The sequence below is a fragment of the Xiphias gladius genome, chromosome 1 (assembly GCF_016859285.1).
Source record: "Xiphias gladius isolate SHS-SW01 ecotype Sanya breed wild chromosome 1, ASM1685928v1, whole genome shotgun sequence".
NCBI classification, from domain to species: domain Eukaryota; kingdom Metazoa; phylum Chordata; class Actinopteri; order Istiophoriformes; family Xiphiidae; genus Xiphias; species Xiphias gladius.
In genome coordinates, this window is record NC_053400.1 from 32,502,319 (window position 1) to 32,527,400 (window position 25,082).

Here is a 25,082-nt window from a genome sequence, read left to right on the forward strand (position 1 = left end):
ATCATTAGTTGCATTTTACTGTATAAACCCTTTATAAATTGTGCCTTATTGGAAAGAGGTACCGAGTAATCTTGCTTACTGATTTGTAACATTGCCCAGAGGCCGCTTTGTTACAACATGACTCTTATTTTAGTAGATTTGACCCTTGTGTCTATCTGTTATGACAAAACTGTGCTCACCGAAGTCATTAATGAACATCGCGGTAACATCGCTACATATAAGTCTGACGGGGTAAGAAACCTAAGCAGTCCGACGTAAACAACCCAGCAGTTTGGCCAGATTATCTAAGTCGGTGATCCCCAGTCCCTGGGCAGCGGGCCAGTACCGGGCCAGCACCAGGCCGGGGAACACATGCTACGAGGCTGATACACCAAACTATAGGTTGTTATAAGCTACTTTTGCAGTACAGGCTTGAAATTGGCGCTCGCTGCCACGCCCCCAACAACAACATGATTTTTAACCACAACAGGTCATCGGTATGCCTGGTGAGTATGACTGTCATCACCACCTTTTAAACAATTTAAACAATTTAAACAATTACACTTGGAAATCAACCGAAACTGAACCTGAGCACACTCACAAAATGTGGGTCACAATCCCTCGTTGCAAAGGAAAACAACAGTAAACTGTAACCTGTGACGGGCGTCCAGCGGCTAATAGTTTTACCATTTGACCTGGGGCTTTGTTTAAAATCTGCCTGATTATCAAAGTTTTGTCACTGCTATCTCATTACCAACAGAAGTGATAACCCAGACTATGAACTAACAAACCAAGTTGTATGAAATGGAATTATCCTTTAAAGACACAGTCACCTCGGTGTAATTGTTATAGGAAAATCTCTGCCAGATGACCAGTTTCTATAATTTCATACTTTATACTGTATTCGGCCAACACTAGTGACAAGTATATATATTTTAAACACTATAAATTTACGACCTCAGACACTGTATTCTAAAATACTCACAGCAGAAAGTAAAAACTTTTTGGGTCCTTGAATCTCTTGTCGAGGTTTGGCAGTTTTCCAGAGATGTTGGAAGCGTCATCCTGGACTGCTGAGACCTCTGCTGTGGGCCGTAGTCTCCAAAAAGTGACAAGAAAACAAACAGCATTCTGCTCAGTGCTCTCTGGCTTGAGTTTGACCTCTGACCTCTGCTGTCAGCCCTCCTGCTCCTGGCCTCCCTTCTCTTTTTCTGAGCCGGTATCTCCAAAGTCCTGCTCGGCGCTGGGCCCTGTGCTCCGGCTCTCCTGCCCGCCGTCGTACTCTCTCAGCGGGGCAGCCGGGTCTCTGACAACCCCCTCCATCTCCACCTCCCCCACCAGCTCCTCCTCGGTCTCCTCCTCCACCCGGCCCACAGTGTCTGGGATAATCTCCACCTCGATGTCCGAGGAGTCCTCGCTCTCTTTGAACCACACCGTCTTCTGGCCCTCCCTCCTCCTCGGCTTGGTCAGGATCGACCTCATGCCGTACTCGTCCCCGTCTCCTCTGCCCCTCCTGGACGGTCTCACCGAGGGACTCCCTTTGGGGACGTGGTTGGCGTAGACGCCACAGGAGGAGCAGTGGCGGCTCCGTCTCTCCAAGGGAATGACCCGGCCCCGCGCCTGGGGGAAGGTGCTCCGTCTGGGGAGAGCGTTGTTCCAGCGCCTGCCGCCCCCACGGCCTTGGTCGCCCTCGTTCTGGAAACCGTCGTTGGTGTACTGCAGGGAGTCCCTGTGGCCAGTCCGGGGCTGGTTGGACTTCAGACAGGGGCCCAGGCACTAAAGGCAGGAGAGAGGCGCCACATTATTAATAGAGCACTTAACTAGGCGTGGAGGATACGGAGGCCCCGTTCACATGCCACCGTGGTTCCCGAGAGTGAGCCAGGTTCATTTGTTCTATCAGCTGATAAATGCTCATCAAAGCGACACAGGAGGAGCGCCGCACATGAAGACATGGAACAGCTGAGTTATTACGGTTTAGAGGTGCCTTCGTGTCCTCTATCAAAGTGAAAATAAAAGCTTCAAAACTGTGCCGAACAACATTCAGTTTCAAAGGAACTCCCCGTGTTTTACAAGCTATTGTCACTTGAATAATTTTGGCAGCTAAGGTTTTTTTACAAAGTCGTTTAAAAAAATATTTTGATGTGAGGACATGTTAAATAGTTCCTTTCACTTTAAGACTTTTTACAGTTTCAGAGGTTGTTTTTCACTTTCATTACTTACAACAGTAAAGTCGACCTTCTGCTGTGCTTTAATGCTGTCACGTGCAGTCACAGCTGTATTCACGTGCCTGATGTGATGAGCCAAGTTTGGATTTTACGACTCAAATCATCACAGGGATGAAATCTCAAAGAAGAAAACCGACTCACCTCGCATATTTTGTCCATACTGGCGTTTCCCTTCCACAAGCGGGAAATCAAGAAGCCGATCACGATGAGGCAGAGGACCAGCAGGGCCGCCATGACCAGACCCAGGAGAGCCATGTCGCCCGGACGGTAGCCGATGTTTGAGGGAGACGGGATGGCCACGGCTGCACAGAAGACGGATCGGTGACTCAAAATGAACTCTGCAGAATCCTTCAAAAATTCTTCTCATGTAAATCAGACCCAATCCATACTGGCAGCCTTTTTTCAGTGACAACAGGCGATACACGGTGATAACATCTGTTACTCTAACGACACGGATAACATTAATTTATCCTTTGGATTCCCTGAGGGCTGTTCATTAAAGCATGTGAAAATAAAATACATCGGGAAATTTAGACATCACCCACAAAGTAATGCAGTAAACATTTGGTTCTGCGTGATGGTAAGTATGTCGACTGTGAGTCCTGCCTATTGACTGGCCCAGGTTTAAGATTTTTATTTAGTTTGGAGGGAAAAGCAAACACACCACATCTTCAATTTACCGTAGGCAAACACGATAAAGTGTCATAATTTTGTCTAAGTTTAGATGTGGACAAATCAGCAGAATAATAACGTGACACAGCAAGGATGTTAAGGATAAGGCTGGGAATGTTCTATATGTTTATTATTATTATTATTATCAACGAATCCAATGAAAAGACCAACACCAACAATGTGTCATTCCGTCTCTTAATACTTTGATTTCGCTCCCCTGTTTAAGGCTCTCGGCTCCAAGCCCACCGCTTCCTTCCAATTAGTAAATCTTTATAAAAAACCTGAGTCAAAATAAACTACAGTGTGTGTGTTCATGGTGGTGAAGGAACACGTCGCCCAGTGCAACAGTGTGACTCGCTGATGGGTTTTAATGGCTGTTGGAAACAATGGAGCTCTGCGGCTCAGGGGAACCAGATACATCGGGGCTTGATACAGGGACAGTACTTGCTAGCGGGAGACATTCGGTGTTGGTTTTGGTATTTTCATGGGAACTTGTTAAAATATAGATCACCACCAGTCTTGGTTGGGGAATGGCCCGCCAATACAGCAAGACGTCAGGACTAAATATACCCAGTTTCTCAGGCGAAAACGTTTCCCGCCATCGCAACTGAGCGGTCAGTGTCAGCGAGATCCACTCTGATGGTCTTACCAGGTATGACCTGAACGGAGAGGGCCGCCGTGCCGAACTCCCCTGTCGTCGTGTCCACCGCTCTGAGCTGCAGGCGGTAAGAACCGTTTTAGAATTCGGAAAAATGCCAGAAGAGTCGGTAGAAGTGAGCAGCCATGCTTTTATGTGCTTTTTTTGGGGAGGGGTTCAGTCACCTGAAGCGCGAAGGACTCCGTCTTCACGACTCTCTTCAGGATCATGAACCCGTCTGAGGTCACGTTGACGTAGCTGCTGTACTGAACCTCGTATTTCACATCTGGATTCACACCCTGACACACAAACACAAACACACATTGGCAGGTAAGAACTGACAACTGGAGGGTTGCGGGTATTTCCACACTGTTTTATCTCGGCTGCGTGTGTCCACCCTGCCGCTATTGAAGCTGCTACTGAAGCTATTGATTCGGGGGTAGAAACACAGCGCTGATGTCCTACCAGCCCATACATTTGTTGGCTAACCGAAGGGCTAGCAAACCACCCACGCGCGGCTGCTGTCAGCATTAAATTGGCGCCATGTTTTCGTCTGCCTTCAGTCACTAGCAGCGAAAAATGTTCCACTTTCTTCTCCAGCGGCTGTCTTCGATTGTTTAGCTCTCTGTCTTGCATTTGATGGGACTGGTGAGGCGCAGCCAGAAGAACAGAAACTGACGGCACTGCGCCGACCCCGTCGCGTCCCACATTCATCTGAATGCAGATTTAAGAGCATCCGTAGCCCTGCTAGCCTCACAGAGCCGCCACCGCGGCCACAGGCACTTAGCCTCCTTACGGTTACTGAGGACTGTCGTTACTTTTTAAGGGCTCGGGAAGTTGCATTCTGATTTTAATTGTCACTGATCTCTGGAGTTATTCAATTTGAATTTGGGATATATATATATATATTTGCTCAGTCTGTCAGGTTTGCAGCGTTTGTAAAAAAAAAAAAAAAAACAAGGTTTACCTGCGAGCGTCCAGCCAATCAGGTCCCAACACTTTGACAACCTGACCAGATGCTTATCTAATCGGTTCGGCTTTTCATTAACTAAAGTTATCTGCAAAACATCAGAGCGAATTAACTTCTTTGCAGAATAATGTAAAAAAAAAAAAAAAAACCCGAGTATCAGTGGAGTTTTAACACAGAGCACTCACACTGGCGAAGTCCTCATCCCGGGCTCGGACCCTGAAGGGCCGGTAGGTGCTCCGGTCTCGGAGGATCATGCTCTCCGGGACAGAGTTGCTGTAGATAAATCCTTCGTATCGCTCCTTCTCAAAGCGAGGAGGGTTCCTGCTCTTCTTCATCACCTCGATGGTCACTTGTGTCACGGCAAACTGATCCCTGTTGGTCACCTGAGACGCCTGGTGGCCAGGAGAGATCGAAAGGTGCGTTAGTCCGAAGTCATGGTTGATGTCCGCCTAAAATCAAAACCGGTAACTAGCTAGCCTCATTGATTTGCGTGTCCGTCTCCCTTCAGAGTCACTGCAGAACTATATACCGGCCAAAGTAACTTAGTGTTTGTTTTACCAGAACCGTGAGCGTTATGGGCCCGACGATATCGGCGGCTTTGGCCATGGTGACGTTTCCCGTTTCTTCATCAATCTGGAAAATATTTCCCTCGTTTCCTGAAGGTGAAAAAAAAAGAAATCAGTGCATGTGGATACAGCGTGCACGCGACACAACCACGTGCCCCCCCCTCCCCTCTCCCCCCATTGGCTCAGCACAATGCGGAAACGAAGTTTCAGTAATTACTCGTTTTAGCCGCTCAGTTTATTAGGCTAACAGCTAACGCCAACGCAGTCTAGCACGACAGTCCTGCGACGAGTCTTCCCTTCGTGAAGGAAATAACCGAGTTGTCTTTAGCCGTAAGAATAATTTAATTTCTGAGTTTATTATTGTTTCTTTCTTTAATTAAATTGAATGGTATCGGTCCTCAGTAAACATTTGGATTTGTCAAAAAACGGGGGGGGGGGATTCTTAATTAAGCAACAAACATAGATCAGGAAAGGAAAAAAAAAACATCGTTAGATCCTGTTTGTTAAATTGTTGACACTTAAAAACTCCGCTAATCTGCCTCCGGATTGTGCGTCTGTGGTCCGATCGGATTTGATTGACAGTGGTTTTTAGCGACGTCAGCGGCAACCATCAGAGTTTAGTTAAATTATTTCCGGATCCTGATTGGTGCAGAGAAACAAATGACATCACCTCATTTCAGTGGAGCCCTGCTCACTTTAAGCCAGTGAGAGGGAAAAAAAAACAAAAAAACAAAACAAAAATCTCAGACGAAGACACGAAACGCAGAAATCGCTCGAGTAAAATAACCCAAACTGAACATTTCCCGTTCCTGAGGGATCCCCGTGACGCTGGCGGGAAGCTGGCTGAGAACAGGGGGGGTTTCAGGCCCCGAGAAGTTCTGGAGCTTTTTAAAGCGGTTCCCCGCGTGTAAAGGCTCTAAGGAGGCAAACGCCGGTAAAACATAAGGCAATGCAACAAAATGTTTCTTCAGTTTGTTCAGTTAAAATGGACCAATTGTCGTACAAGATGCCGGAGTGGTTCGGACTGCTGCTGCGCCTACTCGCACTAATGATTATGATTTTAAAAAAACCCCAATCTTTCGAGCTCGTGTCTTCGCCGTGAGAGAGACCCGGAGCCAGTGGTGAGTGTGTTGGGTCGTGACCACTAGAGGAAGCGACGGAAACAGAAACGTGTTGCTCGGTCCAAACCTCGCACTATTCTGTAGCTGATCTGCTCGCTCCGGTTCTTGTCTCCGTCCCTCGCGAACACCGGGCCCGGCTCCAGCACTAGCGGCCCCTCCTGCGGATCAAAAAAACAAAAAACAAAACAAAAAAGAAGTGGTCACTCACGCTTTCTCCGCGCCCCGGGGCCTCCCAGCTGTGAGCTCACAGAACCGAACCATCTTTGATTCAAATACCAGTAACTTACACGTGGACAGGTGAAAACTGTGATGGGAAAATGTTTATTTCTCATTCGATCATGTTCTATTTTTCCTTTAATGTGTGTTTCCCCTTCCTATGTAAACAGTCGACCCATTTCCCGTCAACTGAGGCCAATGTTCTGTCTTTTTGAGCGAAAGTTGTTGGAATGAACTGTACGAACTGATTCTGGCCGACAGACGCAGGCCGGAACCTGCTGGTGATTGAACCGTTTGTCCAAACTCGTGCAGTGCCTACGTGGAACCAACTGTATTTAAAGACAGGATTCTCCCATTGACAGCGTCCAGTCTCCGAAACCTCTGTGGTGGAGAGAGACTCCACCCTGTTTGGCCAAATAGTACTGAAGAGCTCGTCTCTGTCTCTGTTTGATGATCAGTGCTGATTATTGCTGGTTGTTCACTTTAATTCATTTAATATTCTGTAATCAATTCTTAGAACCTGCGTAGACTCGTTGTTGTCTTTACCTCCTCACCATTGAGGAGATTGTTGCCTCTACCACAGGACAGACTCGGGTAAATGAGCGGAGAAACACAATAACTGCAGGTGCAATCGAGTCCCCAGATCTGAGACCCCTGAAATGTGCACCACCGACAAAATGTCTTGTGCTCAGCCGGTCTGCCACAGACCTGGAGCTACTATCTTCAGAAACACGCGGCAGCGGCTTCCTAAGACTCTTCGAGTCGCTTTCTCCTTTCGCCTGCGCCCCGTCTACGTATCTCTTCAGCTTTGAGCTCGCTTCTCACCTCTTTCTCGGTGAGGTTGACTCTGCCTCTGTAGCCGGGGCTCACGCACAGCTTGGCGGCCCCCAGGTTTGTCCTCAAGCACGGCTGAAACCACGGGGGCCGGTTATCCACGTCCCTCACGTGAACCGTGACGGCGGCCACCGAGGTGAAGAACGGCTCGTTGGAGGCCGAACCGTTGAACGTGTCCTGGAGCAGGGGGACACATTTGACAGTCAGAGAGAAGCGGAGCACGCCTCGGCGTTGCGCAGTGTTTTTCGTGATCACTGTACCTGCACATGTAGAATCAGAGAGATCTTCTGTACGACATCGTAGTCGAGGAGGCTTTTTACGAGTATCTTTGGAGTGTTGATGTTCTCCAGGCGGAAGTATTTATCCTGGGTTAACATACAGAGGGAGAAGGAAAAAAAAGTGTAATAATGGTAATAACGATAATAATAATAAAGATAATAATTATGATAATAATAATAATGCACTTTATTTTATTACAGCACTTTTCAAAATAAAGTTAGTGTTTTAATTGAGAGCATAAAGATGATTTCACCACAACAACTTAATCAGGCAAATTAAAACTGAGAAACTGAAATGGACTAAAACAAGCCACAATAATAATAATAATAATAATAATAATAATAATAATAATGATGAGCAGGTTTTGAGGAGGAAAGTTTTGGGACACCTGACACTTGATTTCTCAGAGACATGATCGGGGATGTAAGTGCCCGCTTTGTGGTGGTTTTCAATGAGACAGACGGTAAATCTGAGTGTCATCTTCGTAACAGCGGGGGGAGGGAATATACCTGAAGACACTGGTACCGGGGGATCTTGTGACCCTTCATCATGGGGTTTGAAGGATTTTTAGAGGCCAGGAGAGGTACGAGTACCCAGTATTTCAGGAAAAGTTCAAAAAAATTGAGAAAGTAAGAAAAAAATTCAACCGAATTTTCAGATAGAATCTTCTCAATTCAAAGTTCTCTTACTAGCTTATTAGGGGGCTTTTGACCGTATCTCCCAGCCTTCTTGGGCTAATGATGTGGGACCCGGTGCTTAGAGTCTTGACCCCAGCATTATTACACAGATGTTGTTAAAATGTCAGTGTAGATTGACGTGCCATGCGTAAATCAATGGAAACACTTCATAATACAGCTTGGAATGTACTGGGTAAATTAGTTGTATGAATCGGGGACCAGTAAAATACTGACCGGTTCTTACTGGTTGTAAGTGTTTTTGGGAAACCAGGTTTCCACAGTCTTGTTTTCACCGTGTGGCGAGAGAGCACAAGCCTCACATTACATTACAGCCCACGTACCTCATTTTCACGGTGTAGTTCACTCGTGAACAAACGCGATCGCAACGCGCTGCAGAAAAAACGACGGTTTAAAAACAGGTGGGAGCTCATTTGCACCACCCCTCCGGGGATTCACTGTCCCGTCTCCCGCTTCACGGTATGATTGGACATAGGGTGAAGGTGAGGAACGTGTCGCCCTGGAGGAGGAAAAAGTATAACCCAAAAAAAGTCATGTAATGATGAAACACATCAATGTGGATCAGTGGATCAAACATGGCTAATCTTTCATGTTTAACGAAGATCATAGTAAATATTATTTAAATTCTTTTAATTACAAAATAATATAATAACAAGGTACTTGGGCTGTAATATGATTTGTGGCTGTTCTACCCTTTTTACTCTTTAATTACACAATGAGAACAGTTGTCGTTTTTCTCAGTACTGTACCCTGCTGGTATCCATTATTTACAGAAACACTAAACTCTATAATTTACTTTTCCTCTAAAAGAGTCAGTTGTTCCCCAGAGTCTTGTTCTTCCACTCTACCTACACTTAAGTACCAGTAGGAACCAGTAAGTATTTTATTGGTCCCTGATTCGTATAACGAAATTACACTATAAATCTCAGGCTGCATTATAAAGCATTACCAAATACACAAATGAACATACGGCACATACGTTTTGATGTTTCCATCACACTAATCTCTGCGTCTTGCTGTTCTGTAACAGAATGAAACCACCAGTCCGGTCACGAAAATGGTTACAGCAGAAATGGTCTTACTGTCGCAGACTCTAAGCGATAGTAAAGAGGCTCCGAATCAACGTCCGTAGCTTCTATCAGCCCAACGCTGGAGTTGATCGGAGTCAGCTGCAGGAGACAAAGCCCAGAGTCAACATCATGTCCAGAGCGAGACCAAATGTGAAGCACCGGCGCCGCTCACCTCATTCACTTCCAGGACATAGTGGCTTTGTGCAAAGTTCGGGGGGTTGTCGTTCACGTTTTCAACCAGAACTTCAACCGACTCTTTCACCTTGGAGAGGAAAAAAAAGCAGTGACCCAATCAGCCCAGGTTGCATTAAAAAAAGAACAGATTATAAAAAACCAACTGTTTTTTCTGTGGGATCTGCCACATCGTGAATTAAGAGGACTGCACAGCATCTTGACCCTTGCAGCCCTTTACAATCCAAATTCTTGACTCTTACTCACAGATCTGGAGCCAGCTCTGCTGCACTGCACCCACACCACCAGAGCTGCACTGGCCAACGACTAAAAACAAAAAAGAAAAGAAAAAACATCAGCTACGTGAGCAGTGTCCTGCTGCAGGGGTTTTTAAAACATCAGTACTGATGATGATTAAAAGGTACCCTGTGGGGTTTTTGACCACCAGCGTGTCGCCCGCATGCACGCGCATGCCCCGTGTCGTCGAAACAGGACCACAAATGTTTCCGGACTGTGAGGGTTTCATGCCGTTCCGCTGATCAACAGTCGGGGGGCGGTAAAATGCGCCAAACAAAGGCAGGGAAGAAGACGGCTGCTAGCGAGCAAACTTGGACGTGAACGACGTAGGTTTTCAGTTTCCTCCAAAAAAGGAGAGGAGGGAGCAAATGCAAGCAACATGCTTCTTAAACCTCGATGACGCACACAGTGTCTTTGGGAGAAACCTGTATCGTAAACATGACTTTGTTTGGTTACAAAAAAACTCCACAGGGCACCTTTAAGATGCGATAATTTTATAAATGACTTTTCGAGGGGTTCTCCGTAGGAGTTACACTGGTAACGTTTTATGTTGCAGGTCCTGTGTTTTCCAGCTAATATCCCGGAAACTTTACTGATAACTTCTTTAAAAATTGGCTGCCATTCAGGATATTTCCAAGAAAGGCCCACACCGTTTGGTGCTAATTATAAGGGAAATGATAAAAGCGTTAGCTGGCTGGTCGGTCATTAAGTACCCGCTCGTTATATTTGAGTTTTTAAACTTACGTAGGTATGTGAAAAGTACCTTATGGGCAAATGTCAACATTCACCAGAGTTTCCCAGAAAGACGAACTCAAATTCTTAATTTCACTCCTTTGATTCCTAAAGTGCCTCACATCATAGATGCACTTGGTGAATGGTAAATGCTCATTTCGCTGACGTTTACGCTGCATGCTGGTTAAATAGTTTTCAGCTGCACTGGAAATCGCTTAGTTTTGTGTTTTTCAAACTGCTGATGATCAACAAATGAAACACACTCCATGCTATAAAATTTACATTCATTACAAACATATTTCTGCCCAATTCCAGCAGACGTGACCTGAAAAGATAAAGTGACTGATTGCGGAACATTTTCTGTCTAATCCACAAATAAGAATTTTTTTTTCTGTCTTGGAAACTCTGATTACTGATTATCAGTTTATGAACTATGTTTCACTGACCTGCTACATTATTTCTTAGGCTGGTTGTTTGTTTTGTTTTTTCTTACTCTAATATAACAATCAATTACTTGGTAACTGTAGCAACTAAGGCTTTATCCAGATCCCATATAATTGGCACCAAATTGCACAACAATCTGTTTAATTAGGACAATTAAAAGGATTTGAAATGACAAGATTCCAACCGACAGATTTGTCTCATTTGAATAAGAGAAGCTACTGCAGGTTTCTCAGAAAAATGTGAATATACTCTTCATAAATTCGCTTTTAATATAAATTACACGTCGTTTAAAACATCATAAGGAATGCTATTCTAAACCTAAGCCACAGTGTGTCTTCAACAGTGGTTATCAAAATGTTTTTATCTGTCATATCTCTCTTTACATAGGGGGAAAAAAAAGTCATACCCCCAATGCACATAGAATCAGATTAATGTTTAGCAACTGATAACAAATTAATGTGCAAATTAAAAATTAAGTTGAACTGCCCACAACCAAATCTCACCAGCTATACTGAAAATCAAATCCACGGCCTCATCCTATTCCTGATACGACCAATGTGTTTCGCGTCATCTGTTCTTTTTCGGTTTCCAGTCAAAAATCGCGTTTTGAATCAATCTTGCAAGCGTGACGTCCGCCAAGCTTGATAGCCTTGCAGATGTCAGAGCGCACGTGCCCGGTTATTGTCCCGTCGTGAATCACATTCTTTCAAAGATATCCCCGCCCGAGCGAGAATATCTATTTCTCCTGCTCGGACAATGTTTGTGTCACACGTGATGAATGTAAATTACCTCATAGTCCAGTCCTTTCTTTACCATCAGGGCGTCCCCCTTTAGGTAGAAGAGATCTTCGGGGTTCACCGTGACGGTCAGTGTCACATCGCTGCTGGTGCTGATTTGTACCACCTGGACGTCGGCCGTGTTGTTTTCCGGGACCGTCACGGGACCAGGGGGCACCGTGCAAACTGAGGCAGGTGAGAGGCATCGGGTAAATCGGACTTTGTAGGTGAAAGGGTGTCAATAGAAATCAGGCCTGCGACATTGAGGGGACGTTTCATGAGATCTCGATCAAATCTGATGAAAGTCATTTGACTGAAGTGTTGCTATTTCATAAATTTACCAAGAGTGCTGACAGTGTGGGGTATTTCTTTTTCTCCTACGCACCCCTGCTGGTTTTTTTCTGTATTTTCAAAGATTTGTGTCAGGAAAAACTGAGGCATTGCCTGGGTTTATACCCTCGCCTCTTTGCTACGTGCTGTCACATTAAAACATTTTGCCCGACCTTAAAAACTGCGGCTTAAAGCGGCCGCGGAACATCCACGGCTGGATTAACCGTCGGGCCCCTGGTGATACCCAGTGTGTATTATGTCACCGTCTTGCTCTCACGGAGTCTACGCGCAGTATCTCAGAGACCCAGGGACCAACCAGTGCTCCTGTGCTGGAGTAAAACTACCAGCTCCAAGCCTCTCTTTGTGTCAGTTTGTGGTGACTTTATTAAATGTAACTTCATTTAGGAATATTCCCCATGTGAGAACAATATACACTAAAATAATAAAGGTTAAAAGCTAGAGCTTTAACAAAGGGCCCCTCAAGTTAGGGCCGGAAAATTTGATAATGATGCAAAACCTGTCTTAGTTGACATCAGAATAGTTTAACATTTTGAAAAACACGCTTAGTCACTTTCTGACTTAAGACTTACATCAGAAGACTCTCACGTCCCGCACAGTAAATATGAAGCCACAGCCAGCAGCCTGCTAGCTTAGCTTAGCACAAGGACCTGGCTCTGCCCCAGCAGTAACTACATCTGCCTACCAGCAGACGGAAAAACTGGAAGGTCAGCCGAATGGCTACAGCAAAACGACTAAACGATCCACTAGACAAGAGACAAAAGGGATGCAAAATGACATGAGAGAGACACGAAAAATATACGACTAGACACAAAGTGACAGCAAACGTGACCGCAGAGACATAAATAAACTAAAAGAGATGTGAAAGGATCAAAGATCATTAAAATGAGTACAAATAGACGTGAAAAGACCACACACAAAAGGATTTGTGTCTCTTTCAATATGGGGGTCCTGATGTTATGAAGGAGAGGTGGGGGGGGCCTCCCACATGTCTGTGCCCACTGTCTCATAAACTGTCCATGCCGGCAATAAATAGTAAAGAATAAAAAGATCAGCGGTAGGGAAATAGCGGCCCGCGGGCCAAATCTGGCCCCTCAAACAAAACAGTTCGGCCTCCAAACCAAACCTGAAGTTTCCACTTTCACAGTTTGCATCAACACCTTCGCACAGTTTTTCATAAATCACCCGCAGGTTACAGTGTAAATAACAGGCTTATGTAAATACCAACAAACATGGCCTCGTAACAACAACTGGAATCAGTGATTTGCGTCTCAAACACAGAAAGGTAGCAGCCTGACTGACACAGCAGGCTGATTAAAAAACGGCAAAAAAAAAATCTAAAGCCACAGTATCTTAAGTCAGTTAAAACAGAAACAGGTCACTGGTGGTTGAGTGAGGAGAAACTGTGAAGTCTCGTAGTGCAAAACATACACATTTGTGTATGAGTCATTTTTAGCCAAGTTACTTTAACAGCAACACAAGCAGCTGTGACTCTGTCAGGACTCACTGGCTAATGATCCAACCCTATAACAACACGTCTTATGAACCTGGTTTATTCTCAAAAGAAAAAAAAAAGTACTCAAAAATGTCCCTTTATCGTGCGGCTTCCCAGACGAATCTGCAATCATCCAAACGACCAAAACCACTCGACGAGCAGTAACCGGGACTGTCAGGGCCCCTGGGTGTCTGGGGCCCCGGGGAGTTATCAGCTCTGCCCAGGCACCTGCTCCAGACGTGAGGACATCTCGTCTTGGTACTTGGCCTGATCCAAACCTCGTTCCAAGTCGAACCTCGAGGCCAATATCAGGTAAGTCCTGCTGTTTTTATCATTTGTTGTGTGAAATGTCATACGCTCGGTGGCCACTTTATTAGGTACACCTGTACAGTCTAATGCCGTTCAGTACAACAATACGTAAATCTAATCAAGTGTTTATTACTGAGGTCAGAGTTACAGGTGGTTTGTACTGGACGACATTCTGTTCAGAGGTGTTTCTAATTTTTTGTTCTCCCTATTTACACACATGAGGGGGTCAGAATATTAGAAACACCTCTGGATATCATGTAGCCCAGTACAACACCATCACTGACTATGAGCTCAGGTCGACTTCATGGCAGCAACAGTTGTACTGGACCTGACTTAGACTCGACAGGTGTACCCAGTGAAGAGTGTACACCTGTCAATGCTGCCCCCCCCTCAATGCCGTAATGAAAACAAATTCCACTCACGCTGGTCATGTGGAGCAAACGTAAATCAACGCGCCGATGAAGTGAGAATTGTTTTCACTGCCTGGGGGTCGCGACCTGAGGAGGTGGATTCATTTATGTCCAATTTTTTTTTTTTTTTTCCTCAAGTGAAATACTCGATACTTTCACCTCTTCAGGCCTCTAAACATCCTTCAAATAAAAATAAATATATATAAGAAGAAAAAGCTCCAGTTCTCATCATGAGGGGTCAAAAGTAGACATAGTTTCATTTTAAGGGGCCGCAAGACAAAAAGGTTGGGGACCCGTACTTCAAAAGGACCTTAGCACTGAGAACATTGACTGCCCCTCTCACACACACTCTGCAGCCTCATCAACACCCACAGCTCCCCTCCTGCCCTCAGCGGCCCGCGGACGACGCCCCTCCACAGAAACCAGAGCTCTACTCACGTCTTTGAGCCGGGCAAAGTGCACAAAAGCAGACGGCAACAATGCATCCAAGGAGGCCGTTCGCAGGTTTGCTCTTCACTTTCAGTTCCATGTCCTGACTTCAGAGGCACCAGCAAATGAAGTCCCGAGGAGGATGAGGAGCCCGTGGTACCAGCTGGTACTCGTCCACATAATGCCCCGTCTGTGCTGCCTGGCGAGTGGGAGTCGACTACAGTTGCAGTGTTTGTGACTTCATCTTACGGGCACATATTGCATTAAGCGCCTGCCAGCAGAGGACTCGCAGCCTCCCACTAAAATACTTGCATCTGTTTTAGCCGGCCGGGGCATTCTGTATTGGTGGCCCTGATGCATTCTGGGAGGAATCCAGCAGAGGAATGTTGGCAGCTGGAAAACATTTCTCACATATCTGAATCCTCTTCAGGTTAGACGGACCTGTTTAAAGCCGTTGTGGACGTGAAGTCGACCAGTGACGACACACAGTACGTTTACGCTGTAAATACAAACAAGCACGCGTCATTCGCTTTGTGCCGCTCACATGCCGCGTGTGAAGCACTGCGCAAAAGCTTGAGGAACTTTAGATTCATGCCCGTCATGCAGTGCCATCAGAGAGGCATCCGATTGGTCCCGTATTCATTCTGCAGCAGGGCAACGGGCCCAGCCCGGTCTCAGCATCGTGGAGTCAGTCCGGGGTCACATGAAGAGACGGGAGACGCTGAGACGGACTAAATCCACAGGGGAACTGGGGCGGGTTCTCCGAGAAGCTTGGAACAACCTACCTGCCAAGAACCCGAAAAAACCTGTGCGCAGGTGCACCGAGGAGGACTAGTGCTGCTTTAAAGGCAAAAGGGGGGTCACAGCAAATACTGATCTGATTAAGTTTGTTTGCAGTTTGTGTGAAGTTCACTGATAAATTGAAACTATGGCTTTATTTGTGAAAGCATCCTCACTTTGCTTTCAGTGCCTTGAATGTTTGCATAGTAGCTGATATATATTCATCCTCATACACTATTCAGTATTCAGACTAATTATTCATTATTTAGAATATATGTATAAAAATGAGATTGTATGTATGCATGAATAATATACTGAAGACTGAAGGTATACGTGAGGGACTGGTGGACTGGTGAGGGACTGGTGTGATTGGCTGAGAAGCTGAAGCCGGTTCTCGGAGTCCTTTTTGGAGGATTCTGAAACACTGCGTGGAGTTCTGCCTCGATGGACGGACAGGAGGGGGCAAAAGAGCAGAACTGTTCTCAGGCCTGGTTTATCAGGTTTCGTAGGAAGTCGGGGGTCAGCAATGTAAAAATCAGCTGATAAATCAATAAACCGTAGACTTTTCATTTTTTTGGGAAGCATGTTTCCAAGGGTCAGACGTGTTTTCCTCTCCCTCCCCGTCCTGCCTGATGCCTCATGCAGTAATAATGACAGAAAGTTACACTGGCACGAACTGGGACGCATAATGGTTTCACGTGTGGACAAGGCACCACTGTGCACACACCACCTCTCAATCCTCACGCGCACGCACACCCTCCCCCCAATCTGGTCTGTGTGGGAAGAACAAGCTCACAGTGTCACGATGTCACATGAAGCTCATACGTTATGTTTCCAGGCGGAGATGCTGAAAAACACTGCAGGCACTGCTACTCTCAGTGGTTCAGTCCGTTCACGGGACTTTTCACTTTCCCCTCCGACCACCGGGAGGAGCCTGAGCTCCTCAGATCAGGAGCCGTCAGCTGGTTCGAGTTTAACGCGTTGGGAGAGGTTTGGACTGTATACCGAACATTCCTGTGATTTCTGGGGGTTAGAAAAAAAAAACCAAAACTCAAAAGTGGTGCAGAAAAGCACGTTTTAAAACAATCACAGAGTGAAGTGCTGTAAAGAGCTCCACAGAAACACAGGGAGTCAGGGCTGGGTCTTAATAAATAATAAATCAATAATAAAAAAACTCAGTTTAAATTTAATATCTGTTAATATTTCTGGTTAGAAGGTCAATCAAACAACAACAGAGAGACACAAAACCACCACAGAAACACCTGTGAAAGTGGCCAAGGCTCAGAACGCATTTTAACACGCCGAGAGTTACAACCTTAAACGCCGTGTGCCACATTTGACCTAATTAATCATGCCAGAAGAAAGTTATCTCTCTTCCCCATTCATAACCATTTTGTTTCTGCTGCTGTGGCGAGAAACCTTCAGCCTTGTTCGTCTCTGGGTTTAGTGTGTGTGCAAAGCAAAACCTTTGGACTTTTGACTGAACCTTTTTACATAATAATTTGTGCAGCGGTGGTGATGTAACCGTAACTTGGGGTCGGTGGGGTTTAGCGGGGAAGCTAATCTCATTAGGGACCTGCTTAGTGGCATTCTTCTTCCACCTAAAGCAGAGAGAGAAAAAGCTGTGGCGTGGAAGTTTACACTATTTCTTTTAATTGGGATCTCTGATGCAAATGCTGCTTCTCTGATTCAGAGTGGAAATCACCTTTTAAAATGACTGAAATAAAGAAAAACAAAAGACTTTAGTTATTAATCGTTAAGTTGTCCAATCTTATCAAGACGATTCTGGCCTTATCCTCGTACTAAAAAACCTCATTTTCTTAAAGGAAGTGAGATTAGTGCACTAAGAGTATTTATTTTTTTAATCACATGAACCTGTCAAGTAAAATAAATAAATAAAATAACCGCATCCTGAAACAGGAAGTCCGAGTCATGCAGCTGCACTAGAATTATGAAAAAAAAACGTGAAAGTGACTGAAAGTGGTAGAAACAAACTGATTTGCGTTGAAAACGGGCTGGAATATTCTGACTGCACCGGTGGAACTGTTCCACCTGTTTTAAGGCAACGAGGGGTTAGGACCCTTAACGTGGACTCAAATGAGGGGATTTCTGCAGAGAACAATTGCATCGCATCTTTTGTGTGAAAATCTTAACTCGTAAAGTAACTAGTAACTACGGCTGTCGGATAAATGTAGTGGAGTGCAATAGAAGTTAAAGTAGCGTGAAAAGAACACACTCAAAGTACAAGTGCCTCAGACTGGTACTGAAGCGCCGTACTTGAGGAAATGTACTTAGTTGCCTTCCACCACTGTCTAAAATGGCTGCCTCTGACATGCGAACACAAGAATAGACCAAATCTGAAAGCTGAGTGCATCCACCTTGAGCTAGAGGTGAAGCCTGGCTGTTACAGCTTGTGATGTATTTTTTTCTTGTGTGTGTGAAAGTCTCACACACAGTTCATCGCTCAAATCTGCGGATTTCTTGTTCACAGCAGGAGTGTGAACAGACGGGTGTCTACAAACGCCACATGTAAAACGCAAACCCGTGAAGACGTGAACCTGCTGTGGATCTCGTAAATTCTTTTGAGCCAGAAGTTTAAAGCCAAAAATTTGCTCAGTTCGTTTTTTTTTCAGTCATCCTCAAAACTGCATTTACATTTTCATCGTTTTTGTTAACGAGCATTCGTGCTTGTTAGTTAGTCTGATTCATGAAGTGAAACACAGATTCACAGCTCCGTCCCAGCTTTGCACACATTTTTCAAGTTGTTCTGACACGATTATCAGAGATTTACAAAATATCCAAGTCCACAACTGCTGCTTTTTAGAGCCCGAGAAGAGGATGATTTTTGGATACTGTGGTCTGGTGAGCTACACTGACAGGCCTAATGGAGGAGCTGTAGTTAAACCTACAGCTTTTCATCTGCTAAAGCCAGTGGTGAAAAGTAACCAGGTACATTTACTCAAGCACAAATCTCAGTAACATATACCTTACTTGAGTATTTTATTTTACATGCCACTTTCTACCTCTACCCGAGGGAAATATGGTACTTTTTACATTTATTTGGCAGCTGTAGTTACTTTACAAGTTAGACTTTTGTAGAAAACATATGATTTGCTCATAAAATATGATGCTTTGTTATAAATTAAACCACGTGATAGTATTTACAAGTAAAGCTGAAATGATTAGTCGATTAATTGATCAGTCGGTTGACAGAAAATTAAAATGGCAGCTATGATAATAATCATTTAAGTCATTTTTCCTTTAAAAATAACAAATTTCGTGGTTCCACATTCTCAAATTTGAGGATTTGCTGCTTTTCCTTTCCATTACTTTAATTATTTAAATTTATTTTTAAAATTGTGACGCCGTTTCTCAGTATTTTCAGAATTTTTACAAAACAGACAATCAATCAATAAATCGAAAAATAATCAACTGATCAATCCAAAATGAAAAAAAAAGGTCATTAGCTGCAGTCTCCACCTCAACCAACTACAACACTGAAATGCTTCTTACAAATTAATGCATCAATAATAATAATTAAATGATACAGTATAACATCATCGATGACTTTTGCTATTAATACTTTAAGTACATTTTCCTGATAATACTTGTGTACTTTTACGTAAGTAACATTTTCACCTCAGTATTTTCACAGTGTGGTGTTAGTACTTTTACTCAAGTAAAGGACCTGAGTGCTTCCTCCACCACCGGTGAAAGCCGCTAATTTCTGATGGAGCACACACGCATGATGCAACTCGCTCGTCACTGACCTGTGTCATTAGTGTTGACATGGAGGATTAAGTCACCTGGTCTGCCCTGCGGCTGACCCTGTGACATCACACGCTGAGGATTATGGGACGCAGGTCTGTCGCATGGGCGTGATGACACGAGAGACAAGTGTGACTGGCAAACAGAGCAGCTGTGGAGTGGAGTCCCAAAAAATTCTGCAGCCACCGGATGAGCCTCACAACGCGCACCTCCTCAGACAACAGCGCTGTGCTGTTGACCTTTGACCCGGAGGGCAGCTAACAGGCTTGAACCGGACAAACTGAACAGTTGGTCGAAGCCTCGGGACGAGGTGGCAGCCTGTTGTCACTTTCCATTCGCATGTGCCAGTTTGTGACTCGATGCTCTTCGTATCGTGGCCCACTGAGCCCTGGGTTGAGACGCGCTGCGATTTAAAAGGTTTCTTTAAAGTGGCTTTAATTCGTATTTAAAATAACACTGACAAAACGAAAACAATGTGTCAATGGTAAAGGAGTCTCTGGTAGGGATGAATCTGCAGCTCCACTCAGTTTTATGGAGCTCAGTGTTTATCTGTCTGACCCACGACTTCTCTGCTCTGGTGCAGCCTCATCGCTCTCTTAGCGTCGTTTTCGGCCGCAGCAGTCAGATGTTTTCAGGGGAACTGCTGTAAATAACCACTGTCCACTTCCTGCTCAACAGCAAAAAGCAGATACACCCAGTCAGAGGCCAGCTGCTGGACACGGTGGAGCATTTACCGGCTGAAGAGCCAGATGTTTCCCTCAGGAGCTGGTGGAGACCAAATCCAGAGCTAAAAGGGAGGGAGTACTGGACTTGGATTCATCAGGTTGGACACAAACATAAGATCTAGATGAGTGACAATGTTGCTCTGTAACTGCTGGATGAGGAAATGAGCAACTGTTTGCTGACAGGTTCGCCATATCACCTTAAAAGGTGATGACGTGTCAGCCAGCGTTTACATCCGCCCGTTTTTCTGCACATTTTCAACTCCTGCATAAAAATTGCGAGGAGGAGACTGGAACCTTCGTGACAGTAATACACGAGACAACCAGAAACGTCATATTTCCATCATGTTTTCCACATGGTTCACCACTGTTTGAGGTTTTGACTTCTGCTCTTTTTAATCACGTCTCGTCCCCTGCGGCGGTTTAATGGCACCGACCGGAGAATTAGCGCCACCAACTGCTTATCTCAATGACCTAACCTCTTCTATTTGTGTAACAGTAGGGTGACAGAAGACACACATGAATTAACATTTTCTTTTGCTGATTTTCAGGAAGTTCCGTTAAACTTACGCTACATTTGGACGGACACCTGGCTAATGTGTTCACATCTTGTTTTTGCTGTTCCAAAGCAGCCATAAAAAAATTTTTTTTTTAAATCAGCTATTGCAGGTTCGAGGAGGCATCTTCAGCTCAAGTTTCCATGACCTAAGACTTTTGAATACTTCTTCCTCTGTTAGTTGTTAAAATTAAAAAAAAAAACCTTGGTACAAACAAACTAAAAATACTGTTATCATTGGAAAACCAATATATTTAGCAACAGACCAACTGTACTTAGCTTCATTTAACAGACTTAACAGAACCGACTCCTAAAATAAAGGCTGAGTCATGAAATAGAAATCATTAATAAATTATGGTTTCTTTTTTTAAAGCACGTTAATAAAGTCACACAGTATGAAAGTGAAATTAGATGGATCTCATCTGCAGTGAGCTCCCAGCCGTCGCTGCCCGGCAAAATATGGGTCCCGGTGTCAAGAGGCGCCCGGAGAAGAAAAATGAGCAACTAAAGTTTTAAATGTTTGACGGGTTTGGTGTTTACAGTTGAGGAACTAGATGAGTGTTCATTTAGTTGCCGTTTTGTTGCTGCTATCTGTTTTTAATTGCTTTCAATCAGGGCTTTATCTGCTTCTACCGGACTACCATTGTCTTTATCTGCTCTTTTTCGTCTGTCTGTCTTTATTTTGGACTTTTCCATCTGTGGGTCCTTGTATTTTGTCTAATTTTATCTTAATTAATTTCCTTTGTCTATTTGCCTTTATTTATCTTCATCTCCTCTCTCTTTGCAGCCTCGGTGGCTCAGTAATCTTCATGAGGTGGTCAGGTTGTTTCTCTCCCCTTTTAGGCTGGCAAGCACTCCCCAGCCGCCACCGGCTTCCTCTCTACACACACGCAGACACACGGTCCCTCAGTAATTAGCCTTATCCCATCCGTCAGCTCTATCTCGTAGCGCTCCCGCCTTCTTATACATTTTTTATACCGGCCCCAAAAAAAGTTTCCCTCCCGAGGGAAGAATTGAGGAGCTCCCATCTTTTTAAAAAAAAATAAATAAATTAAAAAAAAAAAAAATTACAGTGAAATCCAGAGAAGCAGCCATTTATTATTGCTGCTCTATAAGAGGGCTTCTCTTTATCTTATCACTACCTGCAGGGTTACAAAGCCACCACAGGCTCATTCAGGGACAGACTGACCTCCAAAAACTGCTGTCAAGTGGCAGGGACACACTTAAAGGGGACACAGTGGAGCTTAGTAGGAGAGAAACAGTGGGAGGTATTGTTTTAAATCCATTTCTGTCACAGTCATGAGACCCATGTGGCCGCTCATTCGCTATGCCTGTATGAAATGTCACCATCTTTTATTTGAGATGGGTTGTACAGGATTTCTGCTGAGTCAAAAAATAAAGAAAATTGAACTCAGACTATTACTAAGATTGTGATCTCTTCTCCTGTCCTGTTGTTTTAGTTAACTAGATGTGTCGAGGAACAGACTTTGTTGACATTTCGGTAGGAAAAAGATCCTCGGTCAGATTTTATCTTGATCTAATTTTTGAGTTTTATTCATTTTTAAATGTCCATCGGGACTAGGGAAGTATGATGTTTTTATTTCGCCTTACATCCGGCCCCCTGACCCGCACGAGTTCCCAGGCTGATGTTAATCCTCTTCGGACACTTTGAGATGAAGGGTTGTGCACAGGCATTTTAATAGGTCATGCCCGGCTCAGTTAAGAAAAGGGCAGCATTTAATGACTTCATAATTAGCTTTGCAAGACAAAGGGGAAGTACTCAGTTAATACTTTGTAGCTCATCACCGACAGACTAACATTAATGGAGCGAAGCACCAAATTCCAGCACTAAGAAACGAGACCGGCTTGACCAACACACACACACACACACACACACACACAGCAGCACTTTAACGCTGGTGGGGCAAAGAAAAGATCTCGGTCCACAGTCTGTTTCATTTCTAAAGCCCTGCGTTCTGGACAAAGACGGCTTTCCTCGGGACGAACACTCACAGCCGAGAGCTGAGCTTTTTTCTTCCTCCAGGACACACGCACACACACACACACACACACACACACACACACACACACACACACACCAGTGATGTCGGTCAGTAAATTACACTTTCATTTCATTATTTTCTTACACACTGTAAGATGCTTCCAAATTAAGACAGTTAACTTGAAATAACTTAAAAAAAAGGGGGAAAAAAATCAAAAAGCTGCATATTCTCACACACCTTTGTCCTGCCTTTTCTGTTAGTTAGACCCGGACCCTCATCAAGACCAGTTAGCTCAACGGTCAGTTAGGTTTCGTTTGCCGCTCGGTGGGTAAAGGACAGTTAGTGGTTGGACACACAGTGCACTGCAGTGAGAGCCACAGTGTAGCGCTGCCTTTTCCTTTTTATTGAATCGTGAATCTTTTTGAATCGAGAATCGGTTCAAATCGTGAGAATTGCCAAAGATTCCTCAACCCTGTAAAAAAGAAAAAAGAAAAAAACCCCACAAATGGTCTGTTTTAACTCTGTTCCTGAAAAAGTGATAAGAAGATACAGCATGTGTTCATGTAAAGGCTGACGCCCTAAACACGAGAGAGAGAGAGAAGAAGAAGAGGAAGAAGGAGAAGAAGAAGAGGAAGAAGAAGAAGAAGAAGAAGAAGAAGAAGAAGACTGCAGTGCCACATAATATTACAAGTGACAGCTGTATGGCAGAGACAAAGGTTACCACCCCCCCACATATATATACATACACACAAATGATGAATACCAATACACTGTAGCATTCGACATCACAAATTGTTTGATTAATTCAACTTAGCTGAGTCTTAAATACCCCGAGACACACCAGAGCGCGTTGATTCGTTAACGGTGAACGCGTCATCACTCGCTCGACGTTTTGTTTTACGACGACACCGCGTTTGCGCCAAACACAAAACTCGGTTCTGACGGGAAAACGAGTACATTGGCTGCTTTCCGCTTAAAGCGGCTGACGTGCCGTCGTGTTCCATGAGTTTAATGGTCACCGTCAGGCTTCTGCCTGCATTTTGATTCACCACTGAGTCGTTGGGCTTTTTATTTCACAATTCTCTGCTAATCGCTTTATCACGTCTGTGTTAAAACACAGCAGAGAGCCTACGAACCCACACGAGCGGTTGGGGCTTCTTTTTTTGTTTTTTGGGTCACTGACCCTATTGGCACTAGTATCAGTGCTCAAAACAAGAAGTAGTGTCGGTGGTATCAGTACTTTAGGCATGGATCTGCCCGGCGTCTTCGCAGGCGTACCCCGGCCTTTGGTCTCCGAACACGTCCACGTTGAGACGCTTACGTACCGCTTGCGATCCTCTTGTCATTGCATGCGATACAGATCAAAACCTCAAGGGTCTTTTTTATTTTATTTTTATCTTTAAATAAATTTTTCAGTGATGGTGTTGCACATCTTTACGACGTCAGCATCCAATATCAGAGGCCACACATCTGAACCTACAACCTTTATCTCACTTCTGACTCTTGTGGTTCCATCACACGCTCACAAGCAGATACAGATCGCTTTGATAGCACCGTGCTTCCTGCGAGGAAATCTTTAACATCACACTTCTGTTAACTGAGCCTGCAGCTTTGTCTCGGTACGATTAATGTGCACGTAAGAGGAAAGTCTGTACGTCGAAGGAGCCGACTCCTGCTCTCATTTAAATCACCGAGTCCAAGTGGAGGAAAAGCAGATTAGCTCACATGGTTTCCTTTCTTTCCATCGGTGGGATGACACTTCACAGTGATCTTCCCTCCCTTTATGTCTTTTCTGCCCAAAGGATTTAGGGCGAGTTGAACATCTGCGTTGTGTTTTTTTTAAAGCATGTTTGCTATTCTTCAAGTTCCCCTTCTCCTCCCGAGGCTTTGTGACGATGTGTGAAAAGCTAATTGCTGCTGACTTTTTTTTCTTCTAATGATATTCATGCCACAGGAGCTGCCAGGGCACAAACACCTTTACACCGAGATTTAAAAGGAACAGTCGCGGGGAAACTTGTAAGCTATTTTCTATATGTGATGTCTGAATATAACTGTGTGTGGTGGAAACTGGGAGATTAAAAGGCTCTCTGCCCTCGGTTGCTGGCAAATTCAAGAGCTAAGATTAGTTTTTCAGAAGCATAAAAATATTTGCTCCCTGAAGTTTGGCTCCATGAGGTTGAAAGAATAAACAACAACAACAACAACAACAAAAAACTGTGTTGATGGGATGATTTTTCACCCAAGATTATCCAGTGTCATCGTCTTTGCTAAATGTGGTTTTCCAACAGTTCGTACACGAAACGGACGACATCACATACAAAATCATCAAGTTGCACGTTCGGCGAAGGAAACACAAACACGTTCCCCCAAGCAGGGATCAGTCAATCGGAGCTTAGCAACCGTGGGCGCAAGCAGGCCTGTCAACTGGATACCAGACTCCAAGATGGTGCCCGTTCGTTTAAAAAGAAAATGACTTGCTGAGCGCTGATCAGCCAGAAAAGGTTTCTCAAGCTTTCAGGTTTGCTTCCACTTCTGCCGGCTCGTTCCCGTTGCGCACCGTGGATTTTACATTGGGATG

At 44.6% G+C, this 25,082-nt stretch overlaps 1 protein-coding gene across 1 annotated transcript; it reads right to left on the minus strand.

The window, feature by feature from the left end:
- Positions 1–1,155: 1,155 nt before the first annotated feature.
- On the minus strand, positions 1,156–14,775 carry cdhr5a (cadherin-related family member 5a). Its single transcript, XM_040127539.1, has 14 exons — positions 14,685–14,775; positions 11,698–11,870; positions 9,703–9,762; positions 9,437–9,526; positions 9,277–9,363; positions 7,481–7,585; positions 7,212–7,397; positions 6,238–6,328; positions 5,042–5,139; positions 4,669–4,875; positions 3,699–3,812; positions 3,526–3,592; positions 2,346–2,506; positions 1,156–1,755 (listed from the first exon to the last, which is right to left on the minus strand). The coding sequence occupies exons 1-14, from the start codon at positions 14,773–14,775 to the stop codon at positions 1,156–1,158; spliced, it is 2,130 nt and encodes a 709-aa protein (XP_039983473.1).
- Positions 14,776–25,082: the final 10,307 nt, after the last annotated feature.